This window comes from Protopterus annectens, chromosome 3.part1 (genome assembly GCF_019279795.1).
Source record: "Protopterus annectens isolate FY-2018-M chromosome 3.part1, PAN1.0, whole genome shotgun sequence".
Lineage (NCBI taxonomy): Eukaryota > Metazoa > Chordata > Ceratodontiformes > Protopteridae > Protopterus > Protopterus annectens.
Genome location: NC_056732.1, coordinates 1,542,938,311 through 1,542,954,248, shown reverse-complemented (window position 1 = coordinate 1,542,954,248; position 15,938 = coordinate 1,542,938,311). Strand labels below are relative to the sequence as shown.

Here is a 15,938-nt window from a genome sequence, read left to right as displayed (position 1 = left end):
GGCACCCATGCAAATGGAGAATAGTTGCATGACCGCTGAATCATACACCAATGCACTGTACAAACACGTACACAAATGCATGGATCTCACCATACCCAATACAACCAAGATGCTCTCCTTCAAAAAAAGGAAGCCAATCTGGTGGTCCCTTCCCATAAACAAACTCTACAACAGAAGGAGAAAACTGATGTGGAATAAGGTGAAGTCCCAAGATTGAAAAAAGTCCCTTATCAGCCTCAACAAAAAGTTGAGCTCCCTTACCAAATCCTCTAAAGCTATCTATGAAAACAGAATTGCAGCAGATAGTAAAGACAACCACAAGGCCTTTTATAGTTATGAAAAGAATCTCCACGGCAATACCAAGATTTGCTCTGAGCTACTGCACAATGGTACCTCCTATACTGAGCCAACAGATATGGCCAATATACTGATCGACAGATTCAGTGCCAGATTTACCCCTCCCCCTCAAAAAGGACCAATCCCGATACCAGTAGATTGCCAGGCACCCAGTATTACTGCTGCACAAGCTAAAACAGCACTGTCCAAGGCCAAAAATACAGCTTCTATGGGACATGACAATATCCCTGGCTGTGTTCTACACAATCTACAGAGTGAACTGGCACCTCACCTGTGTACCCTGTTCAATCACAGCCTCACCTCAGGCTTTGTCCCTACCAAATGGCACACTGCTACAGTCATCCTTCTCCACAAAGGAGGAGCAACTACAGACCCTGGGAAATATCGCGCCATTAGCCTGATGAGTCTGATATGCAAAGCTATGGAATGCATCATCATGGACCTAATAAACAAGGATATAGGGAATCTCCAAACTCTGGATCCCACATAGTTTGGTTTTGTGAAATGTAGATCATGCCAGCTCAAACTGATCGACTTATCTGAGTCAGTCACTAAAGCTGTGGATAAAGGCAAGGTAGTTCATACAGCATTCCTTGATCTGTCCAAGGCCTTTGATACCATTCCCCACTCAGGAATCATAGAAAAACTGACTAAGCTAGGCATCAACCAATATATCACTAGGTGGGTTGCAAACTGGCTCACAGATAGAGCCCACAGTGTGAAAGTAGCTGACTCCAAGTCCAACTACTGACCAGTCACAAGTGGAGTCCCACAGGGTTCGGTCCTGGGTCCTCTCCTGATTGGTATCTACTTCTATGAAGTCTAGGCAACACAAAGGGACTGACTGACAATTTTCACATATCACTGCAAGTTGGGAGCTATTATTAACTCCCCAAGTGATGTTGACATCCTACAGAAAGGCCTCACTGAGACCAACGACTGGTGTCAGAATCATGGCCTTAAGCTCAATGCCAAAAAATGTGTCGTCACCCCCTTTGGGAAAAACATAGTTCCCATGAATTACCACATCAATGGTAGTCCACTGAACACAGAAGGCATTATAAGAGATCTGGGAACACAGGTTGACAGCAACCTCTCTTTTGACCACCACATTGCCACTGTGGTCAGAACGTCCTTCTATGTGGCACATCTCATTACTAAGGGTTTTGCATCCAGGAAGAAAGAGGTTATTGTCTCCCTCTACTCTTCACTCATTAGGCGAATCATCGAGTACAATGCCCCATTTGGCATATATCTCACTAGACACCTGCAACAACTGGAGAGGCTGCAAACGTACCTCACAAAGAGGATCCTAGGCCTTAAACGCTTGTCCTATATGGACAGACTAAAAAAACAACTCCAACTATTCTCTGTCTCATATCACCTACTTAGAGGCAATCTCTGACTTTACAAAGCCATGTCTGACCCACCACTGTTAGAAATGTTACATCTAAAGAAATTCCAGTCCCTCTACAACACACGCTCCAGAAACCTCAACCTCATTACCACAATCAACAGAACATGCTGGAGGGACAGGTTCATAACCCAGAGACTGCCCATACTATGGAATAGACTTCCCATACATGTCAAACAGAGCACTTCACTGGCCCTCTTCAAGAGAATCTTGATGAGTGGATATGAAATAGAAAATTCACTTCAAGAATCACTCCAGTGGCTCTACTCAACAGAGGCACTGGGAACTAAGGTTGGGTGGCACAATGTAAGGGTAATCCTATGGGTTAGGCTTGTAAAGGCTCCAGGGCCATTAGCCTAATACACACCTATGAACCTATTAACCTACCACAATGTAATTTCAGTAAGAACAGTTCAACAAACAGCATGTTTGACAAAATATAATTAAAAATGCCTTTCAATGAACTGTTCTTTCAGTGATTTAATAGGGACCCATTCTCCCGTTTTCCTTGTGAATTGCTTATCTCTTCCCATTCTTTTCTAACCTCCTCGGATTGAGTCCTACAGTTATCATGCGATATTTTACATGCCCTACTAATTATTCCTTTTAACAGCAGTATCTGTTCTAGATTCACCTAAAAACTTTACTAGTGCAGGCCTTTCACTTAGGATTCCACTACTCTTTCTCTTTGCCTATAGTCTGCTATCAGTCCCCGATAGGGAAGGCAGTCTCTAGCCTGCAGTCCAAATGCCTTCATGGCCTCTTCCCATTCTATTACCTTTCCCTCTCTAGTTATTTGCTCCCAATACCTTGGTTCCTTTGCCAGTTTCCTCTAGTAAATTCTGGCTCCTTCTTGTCTATTGTCTGTATCCCTAATTGGAGTTCGCTCTATTGGCAGAATCTCCTTTCTCCATTCCCATGTTGGCTTAGTTCTTGGTATACTTTCTGCTACTTTAATGACTATAATATTTTGTATGATTATTGTTTTCATTAAAGGTCTGCATCCAAAATCCCACTCTCAGCTTTTTTCTTGAATTCTCCCCCACTTCATCATCATCTCTTTCCACTGTGAATTGGATTTTGGACTTCCTTATTGACAGACCGCAAAGAGTAAAAGTTGGCAATACCACCTTGAAAAACCTTACACTGAGCACGGGAGTCCCTCAAGGATGTGTTCTCAGTCCTCTGCTGTTCACCATGCTGACCTACAACTGCACCACCAGGTTCAGCTCAAATCACATCATCAAATTTGCAGATTATACTATAGTCATAGGTCTAATCAGCAATGGAGATAAAACAACATATAGGGAGGAGGTAAAACATCTGATTGATTGGTGTGACAGCAATAACCTGGCTCTGAACATAAACAAAACCAAAGAGGTAATTGTAGCCTTCAGGAAAAAACAGATGGCACAGTTCCCTCCCACAATCAAGAGAGAAATAATGGAAAGGGTGAAGAGTATGAAATTCCAAGGGGTGTGCATCACAGAAGACTTGACATTGTCCATCATACTAATCACTTTGTCAAGAAAGGACAACAAAGACTCCATTCCCTATGCAGGTTGAGGAGAGCAAAACTCCCATCTTCAGTGCTCATAACCTTCTACAGAAGCACCATTGAGAGCATCTTGACACGCAATATCACATTATGGTATGGCAGCTCAAGGACATGGATTGTAAGGCCATCCAAAGGATGGTGAAAGTGGCAGAGAGAATGAGATCTATGATTCCATCTATACAGGATCTGCACTCTGCACAGTTTCTCAGAAGAGCCACAAAGATTGTTAAAGACCATACCCACCCAGCTCAGGGTCTGTTCGAGTAAGCGCTACAGAAACATACATTGCAAAATGACTAGATTCAGAAACAGCTTCTTTCCTCTGGCCATCAGACTACTAAACGTGAGTAGCAATACAAGCTAACAGGTCACCTAGTCAGTGGCCACACAGGCTGAAGGAAATATCTTTTTCTTAAAGTGCAATAACTTATTACTAGGTTCTCTCACTTGTGCACTAGCTTACATGATTATTACGTTTGTGTAATAACTTGAAATACAAGCTACATTCCATGCAATGGACAAAACAATCTCTAGTTTACCGCTGCTTAAGTCTCTAAGTGCAATATTTCCTGTTCAGTACTAAGTGCTGCTATAGATAGACATACCAAAATTGTAATTATGTCCTAGTGTCGTGTCAATGTTAATGTCATATATTGAATCTGTAGTTCTGTGTTTGTGTCAGTGTTAATGTCATATATACACAGTCTGTAGTTCTGTTTTTGTGTCAATGTTAATGTCATATACAGAGTCTGTAGTTCTGTTTTTATATTTATACTGTTATTTTTTTTATATGTTTTTGTCTACACATCGTGCTCGAAGCAACAAAATTTCATTTAGCCTGCACTCATGTATGGGTCTAAATGACAATAAAGTTTACTTGACTTTGACTTTGAATTATAGCTTTCTGCCTGTGTTATGTATATGAGCATTGACTGTGTAGCTCTAAAATATCTCTTCAAATCATGTAATCCTAAACCACCTTGTTCTATTGGAAATATTATCTTACCCCACTTTACCCTTGACCTTTTCCCTTCGCAGATAAAACCCTTCAACTTTTTATTAATTACTGTGTACAACTTCCTTGTGTTTGATAAAAATATACTTGACCTGTATATAAAACGCAAGGGGCTATAAACATTTTCACTACTTGTATCTTGCTATCCTTATCCAAAAACAAGAGCTTCCAGTTTCCCAGCTTTTGTATTATCTTTTGTTTAGTCTCTTCTGAGATATACTTAGTTGCCATAACAGAATCCTTTTGAATCCATCCTCCTAAATAATTCATTTTATTGTGTCCTCATAAATATGGGTATTACTGAACCAATTCATATGTGGGTATGTAGTTTATTGATATAGCATTTATTTTATCTTCATCAATGTTATATCCCCCCAAAACTTGAAACCGTCTCAAATGGTCCACAACACTATGTCCTTTTCTGCTTTTATCAGGTACAAAATAATATCATCTACAAATAAAGCCAACTTTTTTTGATTACCATGCCATTTATATCCATTAATTTCTGAGTCCCTTATTTTGACTGTAAATATAATGCAAATAATACAGAGAACAGGACACCTCTCCCTGGTTCCTCTGTTTAGATACAACTTATCAGGGACAAACCCTCCCACTTTAATTTTTCCTCTGTTCCTTCACAGAGCCTCCTAAGTGACATTATTATTGGATGAGGAAATGCAAATGCTTCCATTGCCCTACTCATAAAACCCCAGCTTACTCTGTTTAATGCTTTCTCAGCATCAAGACCCACCAACAACAGCAGTATTTGTTTGCATTCTGCTTTCCTCTGAATCATCATTGTTCTATTAATGTTGTCAAATGTTTGCCTGCCCAATACAAAACCACATTGATTCATGCCTATCAATTCTGTCAATACCTTAGCCATTCTTTTACCTATTACATACATACACACTTTATAATCATGGTTTAAAATTGAAATGGGCCTAAATTAAGCTGGGTCTGATAGGTCTTTACAGTGTTTAGGTATTACAGCCACCACTGCTTTCTTCCATGATGTTGGTGTATTACCTCCTTATAAAAACACTGTTAAACAAAACTTTCCAGATCTTTATCACTTTCTTCCCTCTTAGCTCCCAAATTCCCACAAGAATATCATCTATTCCTGGAAACTTTCCTGCAGATTGATTATATGTCACCACTTTTATCTCATCTCCTCCTGTCGTAACAATTAGTTGTTCAGCCATATCTTGGCATACTTAAGTCTTCCATACATATTTTGATTTGTGCTCTTTCTTGATTTCCACCTTCCTCTGCTTTATACAAAATGTCATAACATTTCCAAAATATCCCTCACACCTATCCCTAACACCTCTACAGTGTATTTCTTTGGTTATAGGTTCTGTAAGTTTAGCATCAACTCTTTCTGCTTTTTGTTGCCTAAGTCAATGTGTTAACGTTTTTGTGCTCTGGGGTTATTATCAGAAACAGCTGGACAACATCATTCTTTCTAAACCCATGCATATTAACCAGATACTCATTTATTTTCACTGCAGTTGTACCTCTTCTTATTCTGTGAGTTCCCCTTATTCTGCAATACTTCAACCGTTGTCAGACCCTGAAAATAATTCTTGTTACTTCTTAACCATATCCATTTTTCTTTTATTGCTACCCTAGTTTTAAAATCCACTTTCATTTTATTCCACTCACTAGCTATAACTTCTGAAGAAATTTATATATTCTCTAATAACACTCAAAAAAGTGCCACTAACAATTCCTTAAATTCTCATTTTTACTTCACTATCCTGCATTTTATCTTAGTTATTATTGATGCTTTGTCTGAAACAGTTACTGGATGTGTGTCAAAGCTTTCAAATGAATGCACATCTTCCTGCAAAATATAATTTCTATGTAGTGTAGCCTAGATATTGTACCTTGGAGAATAATATTCAAATTCTCTCTTCAAGTTCCTACTACTGAACCCATGACTTCCATACCAAGTATTTCCATGAATTTCTTCAGAAATCTACCCTCTTTTGTTATATTTTCCCTTTTACATCCCAAAGATACTTCCTCCCTGTTGCAAATCAAGTCCCAGTCCCATGTAGAAGTAATATTCCCTGGTGAAAGCTGATTATGTTTCCCAAAGTTTTCTTAAGGTCTATAAAAGCAGTTTTAGGTAGAATTTAAATACATTCCAGTTTAATCTTCCTCCCTTGTCAGCAGCCCATTACCAACACAAGTCTACCACTCTTATCCTTCCCCCTCTTCTATCACTATTGAAACTTTTCTAGCAATTAGTACAAGTACTCTCCTTTTCCTTTGTCCCTCATATTCTGCTGAACATCCATTCTGAAATCCTTTCTTTATCAAATTCATATGCTCCTTTATTTTCAAATGTATCTCCTACAGCATTGCTACTTGCACTGTGCCTTTCTGATTATAATTAATTACTCTTACCTGTTTGTCTATACCAATGAGGCCATTCACATTCCAAAATAATATGGATAGTGTAGCCATTATAATAAGACGTTATTACACCAACCTATTGTATGTGTCAGCTTTTTTAAATGTCTTTTCCATCTGTTGTGTTGCATACTCCTGATAATACTTTGCAGGTCGATCCTTTATATAGTCAATACCTAACCTAAAATTAAGGTTATCCATGCTGAAGCACATGTTACAAACTGTGTTCCTTCTTAACACTAATTGCTGTCTGTTCTTGTATTATCTTTATCCCCCTTCCAGATGTGAAAAACAGCTGGAATACTTCAGTAAACATTGACTTTTAGTCTTAAAAAAGTGTACTGGCTATCTTTAAATAAATATGAACTATACACTGTTTTAGTAAATGCAGTGAATTATTCAGGTACCAGGAAAACTGCTACCTCTTATTCACTTTCAATAATTTCAAAATTATTTTTACAGAGCTGCTTCCCTGTACCTTTTAATGTCCAGAGCTCTGAAGGTTTATTACCTGGAACTGTAGTCAGCTTGTCTCCATAGAAACAAAGAAACAGAATATACATCTGCCTCAGCTGCAGAAGTGTCTACTCACATGGAGCATTTATTTACTAAGGAAAACTTTTCATTACATTCACAGTGTTCTCTTGTTTTTATAGCATACATGCTCACACAAGAAATGTGTTATGAGATTAAGCCAAAGTCATGAATCCAGACATTCAATTACTGAAAAGTAAGAGAAAACATCTCAACTCTACATGCATTATATATAAGCAGTGCACTTTTCTCTGTGTGCTCTGTCCTTTAATTCTACAATTTTTTGAAACAGCACTTCTTGAGTGGTCTTATGCTCAGCCAGCTTTTTTTTCATTTCAACCTCGATTTTTTGTTTGCAGTTTTATCAGTTCTTCTGAATAGCTGTTTAAAGCTTCTTCCATTTTTTCTAGCTTTTTGTTGACATACTTCTTCAATGTTTCATTTATTTTAATCAGCTCTGAGCACATTTGATTTATTTTTTCTCTAAATTAATGGAGGCCATCTCTTGTACCACAGCTGTAGCCTGAACTGCTTTTGCTGAGCAGCTGTAAGATTCTTCCCATTCAGTGTTTTTTCTTCTCCTTTTCTAGTTGATTTTCTTTCAGGATCCTTAAGTTCCTTCTCCGATGGGATTCAGGAAGTGTACTTACTAGCCAGTAATAGAATTTTACTAAAACTGGCAGAGTTACTAGCCCTTATCTCTATGTTTCTTTTTTCACAATAGAAGAGATGTAATTAAGCTTCTGATCAGTGTGCAGTCATCTTGGAAGTCCCAAACTCTGTCAATTACTTCTTGAGCAGTGTTCATTTTTGTTTATTTGGTTTTAATTTTGGAACATTTGACCTATGCTTTAATTTTTTGTGAAGATAATATTCCCCACAATCTGGTCATTAGCAGAGGTCATACAAGCATGAAAACAGTTGCTACAGACCTATACATCTCACTAGTCTTATATGTAAAGCCATGGAAAGAATTATCATGGAGATGATCAATAGAGATATACTAAACCTTCAGACACTGGACCCAACCCAGTTTGGTTTCATTAAGGGCAGATCATGCCTACTCAACCTGGTGGACTTCTTTGAGAAGGTCACCAAAGCAATGGATGTGGGCAAAATCAATCACACTGCCTACCTTGATCTGGCCAAGGTATTTGACACAAATACTCCACTCAGGCATTGTTGAAAAACTCAAGAGGTTAGGTACAAACCTATATGTCACAGGTGGATAGCCAAATGTCTCAGAGACAGGACCCAGGAAGTTACAATTGGGGGGGGGGGCACCTCTACAAAGAGATCAGTCGCAAGTGGAGTCCCTCAGGGATCAGTCCTTGGACCACTTCTTTTTGGCATTTACTACTCAGAAGTCAAGGCCAATGTCAGTGGTCTATGGCTGACTAAATTTGCAGATGATTGCAAATTAGGAGTTATCATTGAATCTCACACTGACACAAATGTTCTCCAGGAGGAGGCTGACAGACAAACAACTGGTGTCAGAGCCATGGGCTAAAACTAAATGCCAAGAAATGCATAATAGTATCCTTTGGGAAGTCATCCATCCCTAGTAACTATCATATTGACAATGCGCCCCTTTGAGCTGACCCAGTAGTCAGGGACTTAGGGACACACATAGATAATAATCTAGCCTTTGGTCATCACATGTCTACAGTGGTGAGGAAATTATTCTATGTTGCACAACTTATAAACAAAGGTATGGCATCTAAGTCCAAGGAAGTCATTGTTCCACTGTATTCGGCATTCATCAGACCTATCATTGAGTACAATTCCCCCTTTGGTATGTACCTAACCAGGCATATCCAACAACTGGAATGTCCACAGAGGTTCCTCACTAAATAACTACAGGGCATAAGTAATATGTCCTATGCAAACCACCTCAAGGCCCCATCCCTGTATTCTGTCTCCTACAGGCTTTTGAGGGGAGAGCTATGCCTGGTATACAGGACGTTGTCAGACCCCACTCTGATGGACTTCCTGCATATTTACAAAACAAACAGCACCAGAATTATCCATTCTACAATCTTAAACCTTGCCTGTGATATAAATAGGACCTGCTGGAGAGATAGGTATATATCCCAGAGACTACCCTGTCTATGAAACAGGCTCCCCATCCATGTGAAGCAAAGTTCTTCCCTAAACCAATTCAAGTGCCACTTGGACAATTGGATGGGAAACCGGAAATTCATCCTTGGTTTGACACCTGTCTCTCTAATGCAAATAACCTGTAAATGGTTCATCTCCCAGGCCCATGCTTACACTTATCAAGGGTATCAAAACTTGTCAGAGATTTGGTATGCATAGCTAGGCTTAAAAATACCCTTGCAGTTGTTAGCCTAATAAACACCTATGAACCTATGAACCTATACATCAACTACTTCATACTATCCCAACCCCTCCACCACCCACTTGCCTAGTTAGTGGCCATAGCATATTTCTCATCTTTTGTCACTGGTGACAAAGACACCTTATCTCTGTACCATTTAGACAATGCCAGTGACATATTTTCTTAAATTTGTACTATGTTATATCTATTTTTTTTTCTAATTCATGTCATAATCAACTAAGCCATGAAAGCACAAATGACTCTTTTCAGAAGTAGTCTGGGAACACTGCAAGTTCACCTGACATGCCCACAGTCACACTGTTTGATAGTGATAAGGAGGCAATACACTCATACATAAATATTAGTATATGATATCATAGAGAGAAACCAAAGACTGCAATAATGCCTGCCTATTTAAAGTAGACAGTGTGTTGCCCATATATTTATATAGACTAAATTTAATCTAGTCATTTCACTCTGAGTTTTAAAATTTTCTGGTAGACCATTGTAAGATTTGTTTACTCTTTTTGCAAACTTGAGATCCTTTTAATGAAATTCCTCCTAAATGTGACTAACTCCAGGTTTTTTTTAGATTTACTAACTTCCCTAGTTAGACAAAATAGTCAAATGCTAAAGGGCTTATATTATATGATCAGTTATTAAAGCCTTATATTCCATGATCAATACTTAATTTTATTTGCAACCAGCAATTTTCATGTATTATGTTATAAACTGAAGAACTAAGTATCCACATGCATTTCTATGTCATTACATTAACAGACTTTTAAAATACATTTTCTGTCTATTATAAGTCATGTAGCATTTTCTGGCTCATATGATCCCATACTGCTAGTTTACTAATATAAAAAACAAACTCATTAGAAAATGTTCAGTTATAGGTACAATCAACAGTTCAACAAGCTTTACGTTTTTTTGTCAGAGGTCAGTGCAATAATAGTATCTAGTTTTGCATTTAATTTACCTTTACTGTCATAACAAAAGTGAAAAAAAAAAACAATTACAAGTTCCACATGTTATAAACCATCACAAAATACCTATTAGTCACATGCTTTTTCTACAGTTTATATAATACTAACAGACATATTAAACTCATTATAAATCCTGTTACAAGTAGCAATTGTTTAAATAACAAAAATGATTATTCCTTACTTACAAAATGCTGTCATTACTCCTAATACACTTTCTGCTCTCTTGCCCCCCCCCCCCACATTGTTGCAAGGCAAGCAATTTATTCTAAAAATTTGCTTTGACTTGTCTGTAATATATATATAGATCCTGTACTCACTAGTTATCTCAATGTGTCCTTCAATTCTTCAAATTTAGGAGGGTTTTAAATGTCATCATTTTCTTCATCTAACAGTTGCTGGGAATATCCAAATTGCAGTCTTTGTGCTTGTTGCAATTAAGCTTTTTTTAATCACTGTATTATCATCTACTCCACCAGGCCATTGTCATTCATGTAGTAGTTTTTCTTATTAAGGCCAGCATTCTTTTATTCAGGTATCAAAATCATATGATTTACTTGGCTGAAGGCATGAGAAATATCTAAAAATGTGATGTAGCCTGCAGGCTCGCATCCATGATCAAGGACAACATATGCTAGAAATTCGTAATTCTAATCAGAAGGGTAATGTCTCTGCTAGAGGTGGTCGATGTAAATCACCAAATCCCACATAAGATAAACAGAGTTTCAAAGCATCCAGCCTAGGGGTCTTATACATTTATATTTATGTTTTAATAATCATTAGGTCTATACCAGGCCAATATCATGTTATCTGCTTTAACATTGCACACTGGGGAAGAAATAAGGCCACCTTTCATTCATCTGTAATAAGACTACTTGCTACAGAGGCACACAAATGCATAACAGTCTGCCTTATAATTCAACATTTGACTTTTCTAAATCAAAGTTTGAAAAAAAATTTAAATGTTTTTGATGTCATAGACCTCCCCAACTTTTAATAATTCTCACCATATTCATTCTCTGAAGAATCTACATTTAACCAAGCAGATAAATCATAAAACGTTGAAGAGCCTGGGATACTCCAGCCTTTACATGAAAAACATTATTTGTAACAATCTTAATTGCTGTTTTAGTAATCTGCCTCCAATCAAACCAATACCTGTACCATTCTTGGGCTTTCTCTAATGCTTACAAGTGCCGTACTGCTTTTTTATGTTTTTTTTTCACTCTGAATTATTTATACATTCTAATCTTATTTAATTCATTTTTAATATAGTCATATAGCATATTAAACTTCCTAATGTAGTTAGTGCCCTTACTTCTCCATATCTTCTTGGAAAGATTATTGTTTTTGTTTAATATTTTGGTTTGAAAAGTTTAGAAACATAAGCAGCCCTTTACCATTTCTTCTTTTTTTTTCAAAACAGGTTTATTGTTTTAACATATAAGAGAAATATCATAACAATTTTATACAAGTAATTAAAAATAGGTATTATTATAATATTCAACAAAACAACTAAAGTATTTACAAAGACATCCACTACAATCAGATCAATTAATTAAACTAAAATACCGTGCTATTGAAATTAGAATTTTTTTAACAAATTTTGTAAATTATCCCATACAATATAATAAGATGTTTTTCTAGTTGTTCTTATCCTAATTGTGTTTATTTCCATATGGCACACTATATTCATAACATTTTTAAATTCATTGAACGAAGGAGGTGTATCTGAAATCCAATTTCTAGTTATTATTTTCCTAGCCACTGCTAGAATAGACCATAACAAGGGAAGCTTAACCTTTTTAACACTTTGAGGTACAGGTGTGTTGAATAATATAAGAGATTTAGAAATAATGAAATTATCTGTAAAAAGAGCCTGCAAAATTCATTAATTGACTTCCAGTATTCTTTCAATTTTATACAGTCATAAAACATATGAGCCCAGTCAGCATTAATTTCTACATTACATCTCTTACATAAATTATCTTTATTATTTATTTTATTCATCATCAAAGGTGTATAAAAAGATCTATGTAAAAATTTCCATGTATAAAGTCTCCAGACAATGGAAGACGTAGTTCTATAAGCAGATTCCAATATATATTGTTTATCTTGTTGGTTTGGTGGGTCCCCATTAATAGAAGTGAAATAATTCCAATATGAATCTACACTGTAAAACGTTTCTTGTCTGATAATTTTATGTATGTATGAAAGTTTACCTTTATCAGAAACTTTATGTTGTAAATTTAATATCAAGTAATCAATCAGTGTTGGAATAGATTCTTTAACTGTTATAGACATTAGATCTATTTTATTAATGAGATGTTGTCTAAAGGTCTGAACCTCTAACCAGCAAGTTTCTCTTAGATCAAATTCTTGTTTTAAGAAATCTAGATTTTTAACTTTATTATCAGATATCAACTGATACCAGTACTTTAGATCATTATCTATAGCTAAATGAGTTCCTTCAGAAGAAGATGACAAAAGCATACCCTGAGTATACATTATAGGGAATTACCATTTCTTCTTGACCTAACTCTAATCAGTGATTTAAAAGAGCTCCTTAAATCCAGCAATTTACTGTTCAATGTTTACTAGTGTGTTGAGTTAGTGATATATTTTCATGAAATAAGCTTCCTAAATAGATTCTTAACTGAATTCTTAAACTTTCTCAGTCAGTTTTCTCCCATTCCCAGTATTCCATCTCAGCTGTGTTTTCTTTATGACTGGACTTGGTAGGTCAGCAGACTAATAACCTGACTCATTGACTATGGAGTGTCACAATTACACTCCAAAATCGGGAACAGTCTTGTTAAGCAGCTCTAAATGCTGTTAAGCTCTAGTCTGTTGGTAGAACATAAAAGCAGCCAGTGGCAGTCACCACAGAGCAGGAAAAGAAATTACAACTGCCTTAATAGCTGTTGAATACTTTGTTCTGCCACATTTGAAGATAAATATGGGGCAGAACAAAATGTCTAACAGGTCATAAGTAAAATGTCCTATGCAGACTGCCTCAAGGCCCTATCCCTGTATTCTGTCTCCTACAGGCTTTTGAGGTGAGATCTATGCCTGGCATACAGGACATTGTTAGACCCCATTCTGATGTGCCTCCTGCATATCTGAAAAACAAACAGCACCAGTATTGCATGTTCTAAAGAGTTAAACCTTGCCTGTGATATAAATAGGACCTGCTGGAGAGATGGGTATGTATCCCAGAGAATACCCCATCTATGGAACAGGCTATATGAAGCAGAGTTCCTCCCTAAAACAGTTCAAGTACAATCTGGACAATTGGATGGGAAACCGGAAATCCAACCCCAGTTTGGCACCTATGTCTCTAATGGACACAAGTAACCTGTAAATGGTTCATCATCCAGGCCCATGTTTACACTTATCAAGGGCATCAGAACTTGTCAGAGACTTGGGATGTATAGCTAGGCTTAAAAAGGCCTTTGTGGTCATTAGCCTAATAAACACCAATGAACTTATAAGAAAGAGTTTAGTGTCTTGGGTAATGTATGGTTAAACCAAGCTGGTATATATTTCTCTGAGAAATCATTTTCTGGCTCATGACATTTCTGAATTCTTCCTTAATGGTTACCAATGTTTGCTGTCTCTGCACAACCCATCTATAAGTTTCTCAGCTATTAAACCATGAACATGTTTTTTTTTTCTACTTCTTTTGTTATGATGAAGTCTATACTCCTCTTAACATTGTCAAAGCATTTAAGGCATGTGAACTTTTTATGTGCAGATAACATTTGTGTGTCATGGCTGTCTCTGAGCTGCAGAGATCAGATATCTGTCTAGTCAGATGTTACATACAGTACAATAAAGGTCTTTCTGCTATTAAACAAGATCATAAGCACTGGTCTTTCCTTTCTTGCTCAGGATATCCCCACTACAGTCTTACCTGTGGGTTAAATGCATTTCTGAATATTTTAAACAGGGTTCTGGCATAGCTCTCAGATTTTCCGGTTTCTGTGGCATATAGAATAGTCACCTTCACTCTCTTTGCCATGACTCTGCTGGACAGCTTAACTGAAAATCTTGCAGCACTGTAAAAGCGAAAAAAAATGGTTTCTAATGTTCCATAAATATACACACAGACATGTTACAGTGTGGGATGGCAGCAAGTAGAAATAGTGCTAGTAATAAGTAATAGTTTAATGCAAAGAGAAACGCATAGCTACAGATGACAGTTAAGTACATTTAAGCATGCATATTCTACCCATTTCTGTCATCTACAGTAGAAGGCAGAAATAACACTACCAACATCAGAACTTCACACCCTGTATATTTACACTGTTCCCTAATATTTGATGTGTGCATTCCAAAGTGCAGTACTGAGCACATCTCTACTAGCTATTCTGCAGATCTGTTACTTTAATCTTCTAATAACACATGCACATTATTTCAATGTAAGAATGATAACTTTGTGGACTATATTTAAATATTTCGCTTTTGTCATCACCATTCTAACAACATAGCCAGTCTCCATAACCATTTGCACAACATAAACACATACAACAATGAAACATCACACACTATTTACAAAAAAAATACACTCTTACCACAAAACAAGTATATCCACTTAAATAAAAACCTTAAATCTAAAATTTCTACAAAACTGATTGGTAAAGTGAAACTAAACTGATAAAAAATAAAAGAAATTCACAGTTATAATAAGCCAGTCACAACAGAACCAAATCTAAAAACACTAACTAAACAAACCCCCTGTAAAACTAACACATCTGGGTATACTCAGACCACTAGTAAAATATCAGTGCAAAATTACCTGGCATTGTTTCAAAAAGTTAAGATTTACCTCAGAACTAATACAGAAAACTACTCATCTATGAACTAGTGAGCCAGAGATTATTCAAAGATTCACAAATTCATAGATAGTTACTAGGCTAACAACCCTCAGGTGAGAATCGAACTGGAGAACCCTTGCTGTGAGGGAACAACTCTATCTGCTGTGCCACTGTACCTTGAAGGTGATGGTAATACTGAACTCAAATTAGAACTTGCTTGTTTTGATCTTACAGCTTCACAGATTCATAGACTGCTACTAGGCTAATGACTCAGGGGACCTTTCTATGTCTAGCCAAGTTTTCCCAAAAGAATAATGACTTCCTGTATCAAAATAAGATATTGAAGTGCTCACTCTATACAGTTATCATTATCACTGTACAGCGATTTTCTAAATAGCTCAGCATATGCTATGGTGTTTACTGGGTTTGAGGATGCTTGGAATTTAGCTAAGGTGTCATTTAGTAGAGAAAGGTTAGCTTTGGAATAGT

General features: G+C 36.8%; 1 protein-coding gene across 1 annotated transcript in view; it reads right to left on the bottom strand.

The window, feature by feature from the left end:
• The window catches only part of LOC122797801 (nitric oxide synthase, brain-like), a 317,433-nt gene that overhangs the window by 147,405 nt on the left and 154,090 nt on the right, over positions 1 to 15,938 (bottom strand). The window contains exon 10 of the mRNA XM_044066321.1: positions 14,546 to 14,690. Coding sequence (XP_043922256.1) covers positions 14,546 to 14,690 — 145 coding nt within the window. The remainder of the gene's footprint in view (positions 1 to 14,545; positions 14,691 to 15,938) is intronic.